The following is a 20622-nucleotide window of genomic DNA, read 5'->3' as shown; positions in this document are numbered from 1 at the left end:
GAGGGCAGGTGCTATAACAGAAGGTGCGCTTTTGGGGCTCCACTATATGACACTCTTTAATAGAAAGGACCTGGAACACCTCTGCCTGATCTGACTCGATAGGGGAAACCTTTGGAGACAGGTGGCCTCTCCGATAATAAGAACTTATGCCCTGGAAAGTGTATGTCTCCCATCTTTAAAAACATGCCTTTGCTCCCAGGCCTGGATTAGGTTGTGAGCCCCTGGCAATGTTGGTGCAATTTTTTAGATATTTGATTTAAAAAAAAAAACCCAAATCCAGACTTATGTGTTATTTGCATTTTTCAATTTTTGTCTTTTAATTGAGCAGGTTGCCCAGAGTTATTTTGGAGTTGAACAACCTTCTAAATCAGTGGTTCTCAACCTGTGGGTCGGGACCCCATTTGGGGTCGAACGACCATTTCACGGGGGTCGCCAAACAACGCAGTCCGCCATTTTCCTTAGCTGGGCTACTCCCTTTTATTCTATTGGCTTTTGAAAGCCAATAGAATAGACTCTCTTGAATAGAGTCTAATTCTATTGGCTTTCAAAAGCCAATAGGAATTGTCCAGGCTGTCTCTGCCCTGCTGAGCCCGCCAAAAGTCCCATTCTGCAAACGGTGCTGCACCAGTTGAGTAGTCCTCGACTTACGACCGGTTGAGTAGTCCTCGACTTACGACCGGTTGGGGGTCGCGGCATTAAAAAGGTTGAGAACCACTGTTCTAAATCTTGTAAATAAATATAGAAGGCAGTCTTTCCAACTATCTGCCAAATTCTAATTTGGGGAATATATTAGCCAATCTTGGGAGTGTGCTTGAATGAGCACTACCAAGAAAATCCAGAGCTGTAGAATAGGTGTAGGTGGGATAGCTAAAAAACAAAAGAAGGGAAAGGAAATTTCACTTCTATATTATTGCCAAAAGACATGAAGTATGGATCCATGTAGGAACTAAGCTGAAATTGAGGATGTCTTTTTAAAAATTAAAAGTGTTTACAATTATTGAAGTTAAAAGGGCTTGTTCCTGGACAACATCCAGAGCCTAAGTGTGGGTTTTGGACTGTACAATCCTGCCAAACTCCCGGTGAAGTCAATATAGGAAGTCCCCTCGACTTATGACCACAACTCAGCCCAAAATTTCTGTTGCTAAGCGAGATGTTGTTAAGTGACATTTGACCAATTTTACGAACTTTCTTGCCACAGTTAAGTGAATTACTGCAGCTGATTCACCTTCTAACATGGTTATGACTCACTGGAGGTGTTAAATTAGTAACACAGTAGTTAAGTGAATCTGACTTTCCCATTGACTTTGCTTGTCAGAAGCCTGCAAAAGGGGATCACATGACCTCAAGACATTGCAACCATCATAAATACAAGGCAGTTGCTGTCTAAATTTTGATCACATGACCATGGGGATGATGCAATGGTCTATGTGTGAAAATGGTCATAAATCACTTTTTTCAATGCCGTTGTAACTTCAAAGGATACTAAATGAAATGTTGTAAGTCAAGGACCACGTGTAGAATTTCCACAGAGAAACATACTTTTTTTAAAAAAAGCACAAATTCCAGTGTGCTATCTGCCTTGGTTGCAAGTAATAATCCTTCTTATGATGGCCTAAACTTTCTTAGCTTGATCTCCTCTGATAGGCTTATCTGCAACCATGAATTTCTTCCTTCAGCCCTATTTTCTGACTTCTTGGGACACGGGGAACCCTAAGCATAGGGAAGGTTGGGGTTTGTCAAGAAAACATGAGGCTAAACTTGTACTATGTACTATGTGACACCCTCCCCCAGAACCCAATGTCTGCATTGTTGTGATACCAGAGCTACTTGACTTGCATTTTACTATATCCTTAAATGACCTATTTCCACCTCCGCCACCCCCTCCCTCGGTTTTTATCCTCTGGCTTCTAGGAGGGTTTATATCCTGTTCATAAGATACGCATTCAATTTTTAAAACGAAAATCCACTGCTCAAGATTTCTACGTTTTCTAGACATTTCCCAATTTTCTCAGGTTTTCCACTCGGGGTGGCAATAAAAGAAGTCCCTGTATTGCATCTTGAAGGATGTTATTGTGTAGCTGATACAGAAGCTCTGCGAGCTTATTCGCGGCCTGTCTCTTTAAGAGGCGGGAATTTCACCCCGGCCGGCGGGGAGAGGGCGTTCCGGAAGCCTTTGGAATTGGAACGCTGTCGTTTGTTTTCGTTCCATTTGCCCTCCCGCCGGATTCGATGAAACGCCCGTCCCATTGAAGGTGATACCTGGGCGTTCTACAGACGGTCTCCCCAATCCAACCGGGCAAAATTCACGGTAGCAATCGTAGATGAAAATTTGCAGGGCCGATGAATCGTTTTCTCTCTCTCTCTCTCTCTCGAAAGAAGCCGGAGATGAAAGCAACGTCGCTTTGCAAATTACTGTAAAGCGAAAAGGAAACGACAATTTAAAAAAAAAACCCAACCTAAGTGAGCAGTCGGAGGCAGGCGAATTCACGTTAGCCACAGCTGGCTAGGATTTCCGCTGCGTGCCCCGTAATTACCAAAACACGGAGGAGATTGCATCTCAAAACATGCCGCCTTGCTCTGCTTGGGTGATTCAAGGATGCACGAGAGTGGAGGGCTGATGCCTCTTCTTGCAAACGTCGTAATAGGCTCTCCGAGGGGTCCTCCCGTATTACACGGCCTCCCTCTTGGAAAGCTGAGCACTTCCACCTTTACCTTCTCAGATGGTTTCCTCAAGTCCACGAGATGAATCCTTCTTCTTTTTCAGAGCCTTAATATCTCCACTTCAGGAAGGATGAGTATTTTCTGTTACTGCACTGCCCGGAACTTCTTTACCAGTGTCAGAATCCTCACTGGGAAGAAAACCCTGTGCTTTATAAGAAAATGGAGGAAGACACACGCGACTCATGTTAACATTCAGAATTGGTCTGAATGCCAAGCAGTGGCCAAGATCCTATTTGTATGTTGGGGGATTGAAAGATTGTCACAGGAGGCAAAATGTGAAGGTGTAGCTAGTAAAATTGTCCAAACCAATATTGATAGTTTTCTTAGTCAAGCCAGGCTTTCTTCAGTGGCTTTTCTTCAGAGTCTTGGATTTGCCTTCTCTGCAGTTATCCGAGGTTTCATCTTGTTTTTGAAGTTTAGCCCTTTGATCTGGTTTTATCCTTTTACCTATTTTTCTCCGAGCTTTGCCTCACTCTGGTTCCATGTGCTTCTTAAGATTACAGAATCCTGTGGTCCCACATTCATAAAATTGGGACAGTGGGCAAGCACCAGACGGGACCTCTTTTCGGAAGAGTTTTGTGTGAAGTTCTCCAAGCTTCATATCAAAGTGATTCCTCACTCTTGGGATTACACCAAACACTCTTTGGAGAAAGCCTTTGGAGAAGTCTGGGAGAAGATATTCATGTTTGAAAGCAGAGAACCTATTGGATCTGGTTGTGTGGCTCAAGTATACAAAGCTTATGTAGATAATTCCATATTAAGAGACCCAGTGCTGAGTGAACGTGCAAAGACTTCTGTGTTTGATGCTGCTTTGGAGGTGTGGAAGACCTCAGGTCTTAAAGAACTTTTAAGATGGTTCTGGTGGAGGAAGCACAAAGATGTTTTGGAAGGTGACCATCAACCTCTTCACAAATATGATTTCTATGAAAGCGTTGTACAGAATTCCAGTTCTGGAAGTCTAAGCCCACCCTTATTTTGCAAGGAAAACCATATTTTCCCAGTAGCCATTAAGGTAATATCATGCAGAACTGTTCATTCCTACTTAGCAGCACATAACAAAATGGATAGATGGATTAAGTTAAAATATTTAAAGCATAAAAACAATTTACAATTTTTTTCTGAAATGCAAGCTGTAGTAACCAATCTATTTTAGCAGAACTTGAAGAACTAAACACGGTCAGGCCCTGTTTGGTGTCTGGTGGGGCTTAGTTGATGGTAATCCCAGAGTTAGTAATCCCAGAGTTAGACTGGATTGAGAAGTCTCCAAAAATGGCAATGTAATACTTCTGTCACTAAAATAAATGTTACAGTTCTAGAATTATAATAATGTATTTAGTGAAATGATGCAATTTCAAATACCTATCTCAAGTTATAATTTGATTCTACATGTCTGTACTTGGAACTATGTTCTGTTGAATTCAGGAGTTTATATGCCCAGAACAATTGATGCAACAGGAATAAAGCCTTGATTTATTATCCCAGCATAATGAGGATCAATTAAATATGCATATGAGTAAAATGACAAGATGGCTGAGGAAAAAAGAGAATCTTTTTTTTTGGTCCTCTGGTATGTTTTATTGTTTTCTCCAAACTTGATCACTCCAGCAATATCTTTTTCACTATTTTCTGAATGCCAGGCCAGCAAAGCAACTGTATTTGTGCAGGTAGTTTATTCTAAAAATTTTGTGCTCATTGGTGGTGGTATTGATTTTAAATAAGATGTTCTTGAAATCTCCCCAGTTTATTCAGAGGCACCTTTTTAGCTCATTCTACATTTAGGCAAGAAAAACCAAATGTACAGGTATAATATAGGGGGTACCTTGCTCAATAGTAGTAACTGTGAGAGGGATCTCGGAGTCCTAGTGGACAATCATTTAAATATGAGCCAGCAGTGTGCTGCAGCTGCCAAAAAAGTCAACACAGTGCTAGGCTGCATTAACAGAGGGATAGAATCAAGAACACGTGAAGTATTAATACCACTTTACAATGCTTGGTAAAGCCACACTTGGAATACTGCATCCAGTTTTGGTCACCACAATGTAAAAAAGATGTTGAGACTCTAGAAAGAGTACAGAGAAGAGCAACAAAGATGATTAGGGGACTGGAGGCTAAAACATATAAGGAACGGTTGCTGGAATTGGGTATGTCTGGTTTAACGAAGAGAAGGACGAGGGGAGACATAATAGCAGTGTTCCAATATCTCAGGGGCTGCCACAAAGAAGAGGGAGTCAAGCTATTTTCCAAAGTGCCTGAAGGCAGGACAAGAAGTAACAGGTGAAAACTAACCAAAGTGTCAGAATCCAATTATATTTCATCTTTAATTATCAAACATAGAAACTCCCAATTCTGCCTTCTCTGGATTCTGCCATAAGAGGGAGAAAAGGGGGAGAGCAAAGGGGCTTTATGGCCCTCACTTCCTTCAGCACACTTCAAAGGACTGAATGTGTGTTTATTGTGGCCTCTAAGCTTTAACAGATCAAAGAAGAGTAATTGCCTTTCATGTAGTTATCTGAAGTCTCCATCCAGACGGAAGAAGAAAAGGGATGGAATTGTGATACTTGAAACTATCACTGGAAGGGGGGTTGATTGGGTGGGACTACTGGGGAACCCCTTAAAACCTTGAATGGGAGAGCTTGAACCCCAAGTCCTGTCTAGCATGCCTGCAACCATTTTCTCTTAATAAAGGATTCCTTTTGGAAGAGCTATTCCAAGAGTTCTGTCTTCTTAAGATGCAAAGTGGGGTGGGTCCTTACATTAGACAGGACTTGCAAAATTAATCCACCTGGAAGGTAGACCCTTGCCGGGGGATTTTGCAAAAATTTACCATGTCAGACACCGAAGCAAGAGAGGGAGAAAACTCCCTGGACAGAGAGCCGCTGACCCAGTTGGAACCTTGCCAGATGTTGGGATCCGAGAGGCCAGATTTCTCAGAAGAAGAAGTGGTGGAGACACAGGACCACAAGCCTCGCTGGTCGATGGGCGTTGGAAAGAACAGCGAGTGGGGAAAGGAATCAAGAAAAGTGACCCTGAGACGGGGAACCAAGCAACCAGAATGGAAGCAGGAGATGGAGAAATCCCTGCACGCAAGTGAAGAGGGAGGAAGCTGTATGCCGTACTCAGACTGGATCCTCGAGAGAGCTATTGACCTGATGAAGAGAACTCTCAGCTCCCTAGGAGAGGAGATTCCTGAGCCCTACGCCCGCCCCAGTTCCTGGAGCCACAAAGGGAGAGACACCGAGGGGGACGTGGAACCTGCAACCCCAGGGACTTTACTGATCCAGGAGCTCCCACCCCCTACCGGACCACAGATGGAAATCTGGACGGAAGACACTACCACCCACAATGGAGGCACCGATCCATTCCAAGACGTCCACCGTTGGAGGTGAAATTCAAAGGGGAGCCAACACGCTTGGGGTTTTTCCTAACCCAAGTCCTCAGCTACATGGAGGAATATGGGCAGGACATCCCCAGCGACAAAGCCCGCATCCGGATCGTGCAATCTGCCCTGGATGGACCAGCTGCAGATTGGGTGGTGAACCTGCATGACTCCAATGCCCCAGAACTCAGTAACTTCAACCGTTTCATGTCCTCGTTGAGAAGACGATTTGAAGACCCCCTGGCTGATCGCAAAGCCCGTGAAAGAATAACAACGATGAGGCAGGGCAAACGCCCAGTGGCTGAGTATACACAAGAATTCCGGGCCATTGCCAGCAAACTGAATTGGCCAGAAGACATCCTCCTTGGCCGTTTCAAAGACGGACTAAACTATGATCTATATGATGCTTGCCTGCCCCGAGGAGACCCACATCGACTTGAGGAATGGTACGTCTTGGCAGAGGAAGCAGAGATCGACATATTGAAGAGGCATCGCCGAGGAAAACAATGGAGCCGCCCCCCGCCTGAGCTGACACACCAACCGGTGAAATCATCGGATACAGCCAAGAAGCAATGGGGTGTTTCAAGTGCGGAAGAGAAGGCATCGAGCTGTAGAATGCCGCTCAAAGGCCCCCCAGCACAACCCAGACAGATCCCCAATCAACAAACCCAGAGGTATTCAGCTAAGCCAAAAGAAACAGCCATGAAAATGATGGAAATTGCAGAAAACCCCACCTCTGCTCACCAAGGGGAAAGAACTCCAGCCTACACCACAGGGACGGTGGATGCCTCAGATGACAGCTCGGAAGGCGAACCCCTGGTAAGTGGACGCATCACACCCATCTTCAAAACAGTGACTATATTAATCCCCCCCATGCCCGAAGCTGTGAAGGTGAAAGCCTTAATAGACTCTGGCTGCACCCGCTGCCTCATTAGCCCAACACTAGTGGGGAATCTGGGCATCCCATCCAGGAGACTGGAACAACCAATCTCATTTGGCCAGCTAGATGGATCCATAGCAGGGGGGGTGCCAGCTACCCTAGCCACTCTGCCAATACACCTCTCCCTGGGCAACCATGAAGAGGACTTAACGTTTGTGGTGACCCCAGGTATGGAATGCCCAATGATTCTAGGGATGGAATGGTTGAAAAAATGGAACCCCTGGGTAAATTGGAGGACGACAGAAATCAAATTCCCGAAGGGGGACCCTATGGACTTAAAACCCCAAGGAGAGGCTACCAGAATCAAGAATAGAAAAAGCATCCATAGGAGAGGAAAAAGATTAACAGAAATACCAGAGGAATATAGGGACCTTGCTGAAGTCTTCAGTGAGGAGAGGGCGAATGAGCTTCCCCCCCACCGACCCACAGACTGTACCATTGAATTCAAGCCTGGGGCAAAACTCCCGAACCCAGATTATACTCCATGAGCCCAAAGGAGAAGGAGGAAATGGAAAGATTTATAAAAAAAAACCTGGAGAGAGGTTTCATTGAACCAGCTAAGCCTAAAGTGGCTGCCCCGGTCCTTTTTAGAGAGAAGAAGGATGGCTCTTTACGTTTATGCGTGGATTATAGGGCCCTGAACACAATCAGTGAAAGCAACCTATACCCGCTGCCCCTCATGAAAGACATGCTGTCACACCTATCGAAAGGGAAAATTTTTTCTAAACTAGACTTAAGGGAAGCTTACTATCGCGTGAGAATCAAGGAAGGGGACGAATGGAAGACTGCATTTAACTGCCCCATGGGGTGCTATCAATTCAAAGTCTTGCCATTTGGATTACAAGGGGGCCCTGCAGTCTTTATGCAATTAATCAATGACGTTCTAAGGGAGCACCTGTTTAAGGGGGTCCTTGTTTACTTGGACGACATTCTTATCTTTACCGAAACAAAAGAAGAACACGTCAAACTTGTCAGAGCGGTTTTAAAGAAGCTGCGAGCCGCTCACCTATATGCCAAACTCTCAAAATGCGAATTCCACCAGGAAAGGATAGACTACCTAGGCTATCGCATATCCCCACAGGGCATTGAAATGGACCCAGAGAAGGTCAGAGCAGTATTAGAATGGGTACCACCCCGCACAAGAAAGCAACTACAAAGTTTCCTGGGCTTTGCAAATTTTTACCGCCAATTCATCCCCTCATTTGCACAGATAGCCTTGCCCCTCACTAACTTACTAAAAACGAAGGGAACATCCTCAGTAAAACCTAGCCAGCCACTAACATGGACAATGGAGTGCCAAGCAGCGTTTGAGAGACTAAAGAGACTTTTTTCTGCCGAACCAGTACTAAGGCACCCAGACATGGACAAGCCCTTCATAATACAGGCAGATGCAAGTGATGTGGCAGTGGGGGCTGTGCTATTACAAGAAAATGATGATGCAGTATTGCAACCCTGTGCATATACATCTAAGAAACTCACGGAAACAGAACAGCGCTGGCCCGTATGGGAGAAGGAGGCTTATGGGATACGTTGGGCATTACTCACGTGGCGACAGTTCCTGGAAGGCAACAAAATCCCCTTCCAGGTATGGACTGATCACAAAAATTTAGAAGCCCTGAAAACTTCCAGGAAACTCAATCCCAAACAAGCCCGCTGGTCCCAGCATTTTCACCAATTCCAATTTAAGCTCAAACATTTACCAGGAAGAAAGAACTTCCTGGCAGATGCACTATCTCGCATGCCCCAATATAACAGCGCACGAACCACAGACTCTAGACCAATAATGGCAGAATCACAACTGGCAGCGCCAGTAACCACAAGAACCCAAGCCAAAATAAAACCACAACTGGACAGCCAAACTGGGATTGAATTCAGAAAAAGTTTGGAAACAGATGATTGGTTCCAGAAAAACAAACATGTGTGCACAATGAGAGACGGATTGCCTTGGGTAGGGGAAAAGTTATATATACCAACAACTCAAAGACTAACTTTCATGCAACTTTGCCATGACACAAAATCAGCAGGGCATTTTGGATTTGTAAAAACTTTACACTTAATTAAACGGCAATTTTGGTGGCCATCAATAAAAAAGGACATAGAAAGTTATGTTGCCAGCTGCCCAACCTGTGCATCAGCAAAGAGGTTGCAAGGGAAATCGCCAGGGCTGTTACAACCAGTGGCAAGTCCCTCAGCCCCCTGGAGGGAAATAGCCATGGATTTTATAGTGGAATTGCCTGAAAGCAATGGGAATACTGTTATCTGGACAGTCACGGACCTATTTTCCAAACAGGTGCACTTTATCCCTTGCCAAAAAATTCCCACTGCAAAGGCCTTAGCAAAACTTTTTATCCAGCACATTTACAGATTGCACGGGGCACCCCAACGCATCATCTCTGATAGGGGAGTGCAATTTACGTCTACATTTTGGAAGGAATTTTTATCCCTCTTAGGGACCACTCAGGGACTGACATCTAGCCATCACCCTCAGACAGATGGACAAGCGGAACGCTGCCAGTCGGTACTTGAGCAATATTTGAGATGTTTTTTAAATTTCCAACAGAGTGATTGGACGGACTTACTTCCTTTTGCAGAAGTTGCCTACAATAATGCAGTCCACTCCAGCACAGGCTACACTCCTTTTCAAATAGCCAACGGCCAAAGTTTCAACCCTATGCCAGAGTTAACCCCAAAAGAACCAACGATCCCTTCACTGAAAGAATGGATGGAAAACCTACAAAACACCTGGCCAATAGTCAGAAAATCACTAGATGAAGCTAGGCGGGCATACAAAGCACAAGCCGATAAAAAAAGGGTTGAGCCTACACCATTCATTATAGGAGAAATGGTGTACTTATCTACAAAATACCTAAAGTCCCTACAGCCCTGTAAAAAACTTGGACCAAAATATATAGGACCTTTTCCAATTAAAAGGATCATAAATCCAGTAACAGTAGAATTAGAATTACCCAAAAACCTCAGGCAAATACACCCAATTTTTCATTGCAGCTTGCTGAAAAGAGAGCATCAGTCACCTCTACGGCCAAAAATCCCCCCCCCACCACCTCCAATCATGGTGGAGGGGGAACAACACTTCGAAATAAAAGAGATCCTTGACTCTAGGAGATATCGTGGAACAACTCAGTACCTAGTTGCCTGGAAACACCTCCCTGCCTCACAAAATGAGTGGGTCCATAAACGTCACGTCAGAGCCCCGAAGCTATTGAAGAAGTTTCACACAGAGTATCCTAACAAGCCTAACTAAATTTTTTACTTGTGTTTTCTTTCAGGTGGATCTCTCTTATTGTTAAGAGGGGCCGGATGTCAGAATCCAATTATATTTCATCTTTAATTATCAAACATAGAAACTCCCAATTCTGCCTTCTCTGGATTCTGCCATAAGAGGGAGAAAAGGGGGAGAGCAAAGGGGCTTTATGGCCCTCACTTCCTTCAGCACACTTCAAAGGACTGAATGTGTGTTTATTGTGGCCTCTAAGCTTTAACATATCAAAGAAGAGTAATTGCCTTTCATGTAGTTATCTGAAGTCTCCATCCAGACGGAAGAAGAAAGGGGATGGAATTGTGATACTTGAAACTATCACTGGAAGGGGGGTTGATTGGGTGGGACTACTGGGGAACCCCTTAAAACCTTGAATGGGAGAGCTTGAACCCCAAGTCCTGTCTAGCATGCCTGCAACCATTTTCTCTTAATAAAGGATTCCTGTTGGAAGAGCTATTCCAAGAGTTCTGTCTTCTTAAGATGCAAAGTGGGGTGGGTCCTTACACAAAGAGAGAAGCATCCTAGAGCTAAGGAGAAACTTCCTGACAGTAAGAACAATTAACCAGTAGAACAATCTGCCTCCAGAAGCGGTGAATGCTCCAACACAGGAAGTTTTCAAGAAGAAACTGGACAGCCATTTGTCCGAAATGGTATAGGGTTTCCTGCCTGAGCAGGGGGTTGGACTAGATGACCTCCAAGGTCCCTTCCAACTTTATCATTATTATTATTATTAAACTTATAAATCTATTTCAATAGCCCAGAACAGTGTTTTTCAACCTTCGATTGGGGAATTCTGGGGGTTGAAGTCCACACATCTTCAAATTGCCAAGTTTGAGAGACTTTGTCCCACAGATAATAAAGACCAGTATTCATAAGAACAGAGAAGCTTCCTGACAGTATTTCAATCCCCATACAATAAATAATAAAATCTGGAAGTATGGACCATATCATCACAATAACTGAATTGTTGACAGTGATGGGTATTTGTTCATAAGAGATTGTTTGTCTTGTGTCTTGCTTAGGTGCTGCATCCTGGATTAGTTCAGCAGGTCCAGATGGATTTATTTCTCATGAAAATTGGCAGTCGATTTCTTGAGCTTTTCCCTGGAATTAGGTGGCTCAGTGTGACTGAGATTGTGGAAGAATTTGAGAAACTCATGATTCAGCAGGTAGAAACAGTTTGCCTTGAAATTTGGCTTATAGTTTTGTTTTATTATTTTATTTTCTACCCTCATGTCTCTCTAAGCCTGTGTTTCTCATTTTCAGGAACATTAAGGTGTGTGGACTTCAGCTATGTGTTAAAGTTGCTGAGGTTGAGAAACACTGCACTATGGGAAGCATTATTTATACTTCACAGCCTTCAATTTGTGGAATTTCATTTCACATTATTGCAACTGAGATAGGATTAATATTTCTAAATAAGTAGGGCCTATAAAGTTTTAGAAGAATTTAATGTTTGGTATTAATTTTGGTTTTCTGTATCTTCTCCATCAACCTGTACCTTGTATCAACTTTTTAGCTGTTCCTTCTATCCCTATTTATTGGGTTTTTATTAGTAAATAAATACAAATTTGGCCTCCTGCAAACCTATAGCTTCCCCCCGATTGATTTTATTACCAAATATTTTATTTCATGTGACTTTCATGTTTTAAATTTTCCATGTCCTTTTGTTGTTGTTGTTGCTAATTGCGAAGTCGTGTCTGACCCATCGCGACCCCATGGACAACGTTCCTCCAGGTCTTCCTGTCCTCTACCACCTTCTGGAGTCCATTTAAGTTCACACCTACTGCTTCAGTGACTCCATCCAGCCATCTCATTCTCTGTCGTCCCTTTCTTCTATTGCCCTTCATCTTTCCCAGCATTAGGCCCTTCTCCAGTGAGTCCTTCCTTCTCATCAGGTGGCCAAAGTATTTGAGTTTCAACTTCAGGATCTGGCCTTCTAAAGAGCAGTTGGGGTTGATCTCTTGTAGGACTGACCGGTTTGAACGCCTTGCAGTCCAAGGGACTCGCAGGAGTCTTCTCCAGCACCATAGTTCAAAGGCCTCAATTCTTTGGCGCTCAGCCTTTCTTATGGTCCAACTTTTACAGCCATACATTGCAACTGGGAAAACCATGGCCTGGACTATACGCACTTTTGTTGGCAGGGTGATGTCTCTGCTTTTTAGTATGCTGTCTAGATTTGCCATAGCTTTCCTCCCCAGGAGCAAGCATATTTAAGATATCAGTAAGAAAATATGACCAAATACAGTATTAGTTTGTTGTGTGAGACCAAAAACAATTATAAATATCTCTAGAAAGGAGAAGGGAAGACATTTGGACAATTTGACACTTGTAATCCAGATGTGTCACAAGGCAGATTTTTTGTTGTGACATCATGATGCACATCAAGTGATTTTGGTTCTGCTGTAGATGGAAAGAGAAGCCTGTGATCCAGGTGATTTATTCCAGGTGGAATCTTTTATCAAGATGTATTCTGTTCAGCAATCTGAACAGTTTTGTCATCCATATTATTACCGATTGTAGCACAAGACAATACTTGTTCATAAGATTGTTTCATTTATTTATTTTATTATTATTAAGTAGGAAACTCAACAATGTTCTAAAGAAGTTTAGGCTATTAGGTAGGCATTAGACCAGAGCTCTTGAATAGTTTTATGACTAAATAAGGATTTGAATATGGTTATCTTAGTGTAGTAAGAATGTGTGATCCTTATACATATCCTTTTTTTCTTCACTTCTTTTAGATTGACTTGCGCTATGAAGCAAAAAACCTAGAACACTTCCATCTGAATTTCCAAGGTACAGATTATGTGAGGTTTCCCCTTCCTATTCACCCATTTGTGACAAAAAATATCCTGGTGGAAACTTTTGAGGTAAGAATACTGGTTAGATGAAGCAGCCTAATAGAGATGCTAGGAGTTCCGGTTCAGCAACATCTGGAATTTCCACTGAGACTTTTCCATCTGTCAGTTAACAAAAATATATCTTAACTGATTTTATGAATAGTTAGAAACTGTTAATGTCATGAGTCAGGAAAGCTCATCACTTCATCGGTATCAATGGATTCTCACTTCCCTTCCCCCTAAATTTTACCGGCCTGAGGGTAAAGTTTGGCAGGATTGAAAAAAGTTGAGAAAAACTTAAAAACTTCCCTCTATTTAAATACAAGAGCGCTGATTAAATACTTTAACTACCGGTAGTTCTATGTTCAACTTTGTTTGATGGAAGATCTCCCTAAGCTGGAGACTATTCCAAAAAATAGAGGCAGAGCCAGAAAAATAACAACAGCAAAATGGTAAAAAAGACAGAGAAAATATTTAATTTAAATTAAGTTTTATTAAATATGAATATTATCTTACATTATTTAATCCTTTTTTTATTCTGTCACTTTGATGCTTATTCAGTGGCAACCTTTTCAAAGATCATCAGTGTTGTACCTAAGCTTTTGAAGGAAGCAAGGTATCCTTGGCCTCAAAGGGTACACCTTTGGCCCAAAGATGTTTTTATTTTCCAAAAAGGCAACTGGACATTCTTGGTATTTTCTTTGAAACATTTAGCTTCTCATCCAAGAAGCTTTTTCTGAAGAATTGAAGAAGTTATTGGATGAGAAGTGAAATGTTTTCAAAGAAAACATCAGGAAAGTCCAGTTGCCTTTTGAAAAAAAGCACCATGACCTGGATGATTGAGAATCTCCACAAACATCGGCACACTCTTGGCTTACATAGACTTTTCATTATGTGTAATTTGGGATTTGAGGGCTGGATGTCTTACTCAGGATGAAATAAATAATGGTTTAGCGAACCTATGGCACGGGTGCCAGAGGTGGCATTCAGAGTCCTCTCTGTGGGCACGCACACCATCGCCCCAGCCCCACCTCCCCCCACGGCTCCCTCCTCACCAGCAGCCCCCCTGGAGGAGAGTCGCCCCTGGGTACGGCCCGCACGGAGCAGCACAGCCAAGTACATAGCCGGGCAAAAGGAACAAGACTCCACCCTCACACCCCCATAGCATGCAGATGATGCTGAGGGGTGTGGGTGGAGGGCGTGGCTGCCGTGGCGTTGCAGGGCTGCCTGGGCAATCTGCGGCGGGCCATGGACGTGCATGACCCTGTGGGTAGGTGGGGCGGGGGGGTGGGAGCAGAGCAGGCAGCGCGGGAAGTGGAGTGGGGGGGGGGCAGGTTTTGGGCACTTGGTCTCTAAAAGGTTCGCCATCACTGGTTTAGCCCTTGAAAGAGGATCACAAACCTAGGAGTACATGAAAGAAAAACACGTCTCCAGAAGCAGATCTGTAGATAACTGCATTCATTAAAGGTGCTTAAGCTTTAAAGGCTACAAAACCACACTGTATTTCTACACTGGACATGAATGCTATTATGACTACATAGGTGTAATGTTGAGAGGCAGCATCTTTGCAGTGCTGACAATGGCTTATATTTTAATGCAGAAGCCTGGTCATAGTCTGCAGCCCATACTAGATAATGTTTATACTAGATATGACTTTTAGACCTCATGTTTCATCATACATTATATTCTTGAAAGATTTGTTGGCAAGCGAATACCGATTTTCCTGATTTTCCTGGTCTTTGTTTAAGGAGAGCAAACCCATATCCCAGTATTTGCACATAGATACCAAAATGGAACTACGGCAAAAAATAGCCAAGATGGGAATGGATATGCTTCTAAAGATGGTAAGAGAACATTGTTAAGCTGTGCTTGGCCAGTTTCTTCAATTTAGCTTACATTGTAATAAAATCATATGGAGTATTATTTTTTAAAACCAAGTAATCCCAATGGTGCAATCTGAATAAATTATACTACATAATGAATTCTGCTCTTAAAATTGCTGGCAAGTGAAAACCAGGCATGATAGATCTTGTCTGGGAGCTGGAATGACAAAGCAATAATTCCCTATTTGGGAAGGAAAACACTAAATGGTAAAGCCTTCCTAAAGAAACAGCCCAGTGAAAATGGAACATGTTGCTAGGTGGGGATAGAAACTGAAAGGACAGGGACTAAAAACTGTTTTGGAATCCCAAATGAAAACAGACATTTTTTGTGGCTCCCATTTGTTTCCACTGCTACTCTTGCTTAAGTAAGTGTGGTCTTGCTTATGTAGCTAAAATAACCCCTTTTAAACCTACACCCACAAGAGATAGAGGCTAGAGGCCTGAGGGAAATTGCTTGATTTTCCCCAGGAAATATGCTTAAATACATAAAATATTTAGCAAAAATCCTTAAGCAAAAATCTTTAAGAGGGGGCTTGCCAAATCAACTGCATTCTAAGGCATTGGAGGCTGTTGAAAACAGTGATCCTATACTAGATAATGGCTTCTTAATATGAATTACTTGCCAGGAGAAGGTGTAACTTTTTTTTTAACAAACTGTGTTTTTCAATCATTCAGGTGTTTGTTGATAACTTTGTCCATGCTGATCTGCATCCTGGGAATATCCTGGTACAGGGAGCAGAACAGTTTGGTGATCATCCTGAAGATGGGGCAGTCATAGTGGATCTGTTGGATACATTAATTGTAGAATTACAACCCTCTTCCTCACCACTCCGTCTAGTGCTTCTGGATGCAGGGATTGTAGCTGAGTTGCAGAGCGGAGATCTGGAGAACTTCCGAGCAGTGTTCACTGCTGTTGTATTAGGGCAGGTGAGTCCTGAGTTTAAGCTGTGACTTACATATTTTCAAAAGTTCAGAAGAAACATCTGCTCTTTGAAAAGTATAGCGTGCTTTTCATGATTCATCTCTCCAGTGTTGTGCCTCATAAAAGGTCTATTATGTTGAGTTAGAGACATGGTTCATACATTGTATTGAGACATAGGTTTTTGAATACATTATATTTTGCAGGGTTTGCACATGATAATTCCTGAATTCCAGAATCATTGGTTGGGTTTCCAAACATGCTAATGAAAATCAAGCAAATAATGGCATGTTGTAATTTACTAAAAGATGAAGACCCAACAACTGCAGCTGCCAAAAAAGCCAACACAGTGCTAGGCTGCATTAACAGAGAGATAGAATCAAGATCACGTAAAGTGTTAATACCACTTTACAATGCCTTCGTAAGGCCACACTTGGAATACTGCATCCAGTTTTGGTCACGATGTAAAAAAGATGTTGAGACTCTAGAAAGAGTACAGAGAAGAGCAACAAAGATGATTAGGGGCCTGGAGGCTAAAACATACAAGGAATGGTTGCTGGAATTGGATATGTCTAGTCTAATGAAGAGAAGGACAAGGGGTGACATGATAGTTCCAATATCTCAGGGGCTGCCACAAAGAAGAGGGAATTAAGCTATTCTCCAAAGCAGCTGAAGGCAGGACAAGAAGCAATGGATGGAAACTAACCAAAGAGAGAAGCAACCTAGAACTAAGGAGAAATTTTCTGACAGTTAAAACAATTAATCAATGGAACAACCTGCCTCCAGAAGCTGTGAATACTCCAACACTGGAAGTTTTTAAGAAGAGACTGGACAGCCATTTGTCTGAAATGGTATAGGGTTTCCTGCATGAGCAGCGGGTTGGACTAGATGACCTCCAAGGTCCCTTCCATCATCATCATTATCGTCATCATCATCAATCTCAATGAGTACTAATTATGGTTGAACTAACTGGAAATCCTTTAACTAGAGTTAGAAATCATGAATTTTGGATCAGGATTTACTCCATGGTTAAAAAAATCAGGGGTAGCTATATGTTTGCACCAAAACTCTTTAGGTTCTACTTGGCCTGTTATATTTTGATCTTAACTATGTTGGAATAAGAACTCCAATAAAGACAAATATTGGAGAACAGCAGGGGCTGGGGGAGAAATTCCTTGAAAGTGGGGAGGTTTGTTTAGCAAACATCATGCCTTGAATCCATCTCCATAAAATCTAATTTATTCCATAGGGAGAAAAAGTGGCTGAATTGATTCTTCATCACTCCAGAGCTAACCAGTGCAAGGATGTTGAGAAATTCAAGGCTGACATGGCAGAATTGGTGACAAGGGCCAGAAGCAGTGCTGTTGCCCTGGAGAAGGTCAGCTTCTGTTTCAGTGTGCTCTGAGCACAATGCATGGCCTGCCCCACGACATAGGGCAGAGAAGCCATGCTCTGGGTACAATCAGCCAGAGACCTACAGTATATTTGGTGATTCTCAGGCGAAATGCCTTCCTCCCAAATTAGCTCCATTCCTTTTGATATTCTGAAAGTCCCTCAAGACTTGGTTATATAATTAGGTTTGGGCTTCCCAGGGAGCCAGAGATAAGCTCAGATGGTGCCAAGTCTTATCCTCATTTTGCCTAGGGTTGGTAAATTTGATTTCCTGTTTTTTTCCATCATTTTTCATATTTTCCCCTCTCCATCTTTTTTTCCCTTTTTGTACTTTCTACTTATTCTTATTTATAATCCTCTTAGTTTGTATTTTTTAATCTTCGTAATTTTAAACTTCAGTAGAAATACTTTAAGAAGGATCATTGCCAGTCAGTGTCAGTAACGCAGGAGTACACAGAACATGATCTGATAAAAGTATACTGCAGCTTCATAATTTTATCTTCATACTGTAATTCTAAACTTCAATAGAAATATTTTAAGAAGGATCGTTGCCAGTCAGTGTCAGTAACGCAGGAGTACACAGAATATGATCTGATAAAAGTATACTGCTTCCTATAATCCAAGTCTGGGATATAACAGTATTACGCCAGGGGCTGCCACTACAGAGCTTTAGAATCCATTTTTTGCATTTGAGGAGGGGAATTTAAGGGGCAAAGTTAGCACTCCCCTCCCCCCAAAGAAAATCAGGCCTATTTTGGGTCCTGCTCTGGGAGTTGAGTTCAGTTGTTCAGAATGATGCAGGAAGCCTTATTTGGCTCTTCATCTGACAGAAATTATACACACTAATTCTAAACACATTTCAGTAATGTTAAAAATCTGTTTTCCAGTCCTTGGCATGATTCTAAGCTATATTTGAATTCGTGATTCCTTATTATGATGCCCTGATCAATTGAATTGTATTTTTTTTTCTATTGCAGTTTCAAGTTGCAAGCTTATTATCCAGTGTTTTCAGGTTACTTATGATCCATCAGGTGAGATCATTTACGTGTAAGAACTTTTTCACAGTGGCTTAAAGCCATGTAACAAGCAGGATGTGTATCTCATGTAAAGCATTGCATATCTAGTGTTTCTGGATGCTGTAGTACAAAAACAAAGTCCCAAAAAATTTTGACTGCTGAAAATAGTCAATATAGGTAGTCCTCAATTTATGACTGGCCGTTTAATGATTATTCCAAGTTACAATGGCCTGGAAAAAGGTGCTTTAAGGGCCATAAAGTACTTCTGATTGACATAAAATGTCACTCTACAGCCCACTTCCCATAGTCACATGATTGCTGTCCGGGTGCTTGGGAACCTGTTTGCATCTACAACAAGTAGAAGCAAGTAGAAAATAGATACAAAACGGATCAAGGAGAGACTCAACCTAGAAATAAGTGAGAATAATCAACCAATGGAACAGCTTGCCTTCAGAGGTTGTGGGTACTTCATCACTGGAGGCTTTCAAGAAGAGACTGGACAACCACTTGTCAGAAACAGTACAAGGTCTCGTGCTTGAGCAGGGGGTTGGACTAGATGATCCTGCAAGATCCCTTCCAACTCTGTTACCCTGTTATAAAGTTGCTAAGAACCCCATGATCATATGATTGCTATTTGCAGCCTTCTCTGCCAGTTTCCTCAGAAAGTCAATTACAAACTATTGCATTTGTTTTAATTCCTATTGTAAACATTTTTATTAAAAAAATCTGAAAATGTGAATATAATTTTTATTTATAACAAATAGCTGAATTTTTTTCACCTGTTTTATTATCTTTGTGCTTTTAGGTAAAATTGGAAAGCAACTTTGCCTGTGTTGTTTTTGCCATAATGGTTTTGGAAGGTCTCAGTCGCTCCCTAGACCCTGATCTGGATGTTCTGAAGGCAGCTAAACCTCTTCTCATCAGTCCACCAAATTAGGAAGAACCCTTCCCTTAGTGAGAAGCTTGTTGTCAGAGTTTACATTTGAAAACTGAGAACCTCTTCAGATGCTATGCACTTTGACCTTTGAATTTGGAAATTAAGGTCTAATGCTTTAAGGAGTACTCATCTGCTTCAGTTAGAATGAATAGGACTATTCTCATAAGAAAGAACCGCAAGAGTTTGATTCAGAATGCTGATATTAAATGCATCTCTAGATACATTCTAGTCTTTCTGCCAACACATAATTTGTTCTGTTTCCTGGTATACAAAAAAAATCCCTTACACCAAACCCATTTACAGCTTCAGTACTTGTCGAGCTCCCATGTCAAGACAATGGAAATGGACAATGGGAAACAAAGATGGCATCTCTCTGTCTCTGTCTGTCTGTCTGTCTGTCTCTCTCTCTCTCTCAGATTTCTATCAGCATACAGCTTTCTTAGCTGTAGAGAGACTGCTCTGGAAAGCATCAAGGATTTAACATGGTTAAAATGATTATTGTAATTTCCAGTGAATTAATATGCAGTCATTTATGTTCCAAAATATTATTAACCACATTTCTTTTTACTAATATAGACATATTTTAGAAGAATTTATTTCTAACTACTGATGTTGGGAAAGTTGGATGAATTAATAAAAAGCTTTTGGCAAGAAATGGTTTTTCAGTCTGCTTCTGTACTGGTTTTGTGTAAGTGAAAGAAACAGATTTTCTAAATTTTTCCTTTTGAAATTTTGCTTGTTCAAATCAAAAGCATGACATTACAAACAAGTCCCAGACATATGGCAATGAATATTCCATCTTTCTGCCAAATGTGCATTTCAGGTGGACAATAGAAACCTAAAAATGTGCACCCATGAAAATAAGATTAGTATAGTAAACTGCACTGCAAACATTAACAATACAGATACACAGCTTGGGGGCCCTAGAAAAGGGATTCCTAAACTTTTTTACCATTGCACTTCCCCTAAAAAGTCAAAATGAATACAAATCTACAATGCAAACAGTATAAAAGAAATTTGGGGAAAGGTGGCTTTATTGTAACAGTGCACAACTAAAAGTTTCTTAGGGGAGTAATCATATTAGAGGTCCTTAATCTGAATTTGGGCTTTCAGGAAACTACTCAAAAGGCCCGAAGTACACACTGTTAAGTCCAGACTATTATTACTCATAAGAGAGACAACAACCAGAGCAGTATAGTTTCCCTAATTATTAGGAAACTCTCAGTGCTGGCTGGGGAATTCTGTAAAGTTACTGAAAAGTTACTGGCCTATAGAATTAGGGATAGGGCTATGTCTTTTTGCTCACAGTCAATCTGAT

At 41.9% G+C, this 20622-nt stretch overlaps 1 protein-coding gene across 2 annotated transcripts; it reads left to right on the top strand.

The window, feature by feature from the left end:
* Window positions 1-1506: 1506 nt before the first annotated feature.
* ADCK2 (aarF domain containing kinase 2) lies at window positions 1507-20083 on the top strand. Of its 2 annotated transcripts, XM_039362004.1 has the most exons (8): window positions 1902-3733; window positions 11337-11483; window positions 13059-13187; window positions 14906-15001; window positions 15716-15967; window positions 17209-17337; window positions 18329-18382; window positions 19173-20083. In XM_039362004.1, exons 1-8 carry the CDS (start codon window positions 2792-2794, stop codon window positions 19302-19304), a joined length of 1881 nt encoding a protein of 626 aa, XP_039217938.1. In that variant the 5' UTR covers window positions 1902-2791; the 3' UTR covers window positions 19305-20083. The 2 variants fall into 2 exon arrangements, with proteins under 2 accessions (XP_039217948.1, XP_039217938.1); XM_039362014.1 differs by lacking the exon at window positions 17209-17337 and having other exon boundaries at window positions 1507-3733.
* Window positions 20084-20622: the final 539 nt, after the last annotated feature.

This window comes from Crotalus tigris, unplaced genomic scaffold, assembly GCF_016545835.1.
Source record: "Crotalus tigris isolate CLP2741 ecotype Arizona unplaced genomic scaffold, ASM1654583v1 scf7180000017588.1960692, whole genome shotgun sequence".
In the NCBI taxonomy this organism is placed as follows: Eukaryota; Metazoa; Chordata; class Lepidosauria; order Squamata; family Viperidae; genus Crotalus; species Crotalus tigris.
This window is presented reverse-complemented; position numbering and strand designations above follow the sequence as displayed.

Excerpts from the sequence above, each read along its gene's own strand:
- ADCK2 (XM_039362004.1), top strand. The coding sequence starts at position 2,792 with ATGAGTATTTTCTGTTACTGCACTGCCCGGAACTTCTTTACCAGTGTC. Across the intron at positions 17,338-18,328 it reads GTGCTGTTGCCCTGGAGAAG|TTTCAAGTTGCAAGCTTATT; the intron begins GTCAGCTTCTGT and ends TTTCTATTGCAG. Across the intron at positions 18,383-19,172 it reads GGTTACTTATGATCCATCAG|GTAAAATTGGAAAGCAACTT; the intron begins GTGAGATCATTT and ends TTGTGCTTTTAG.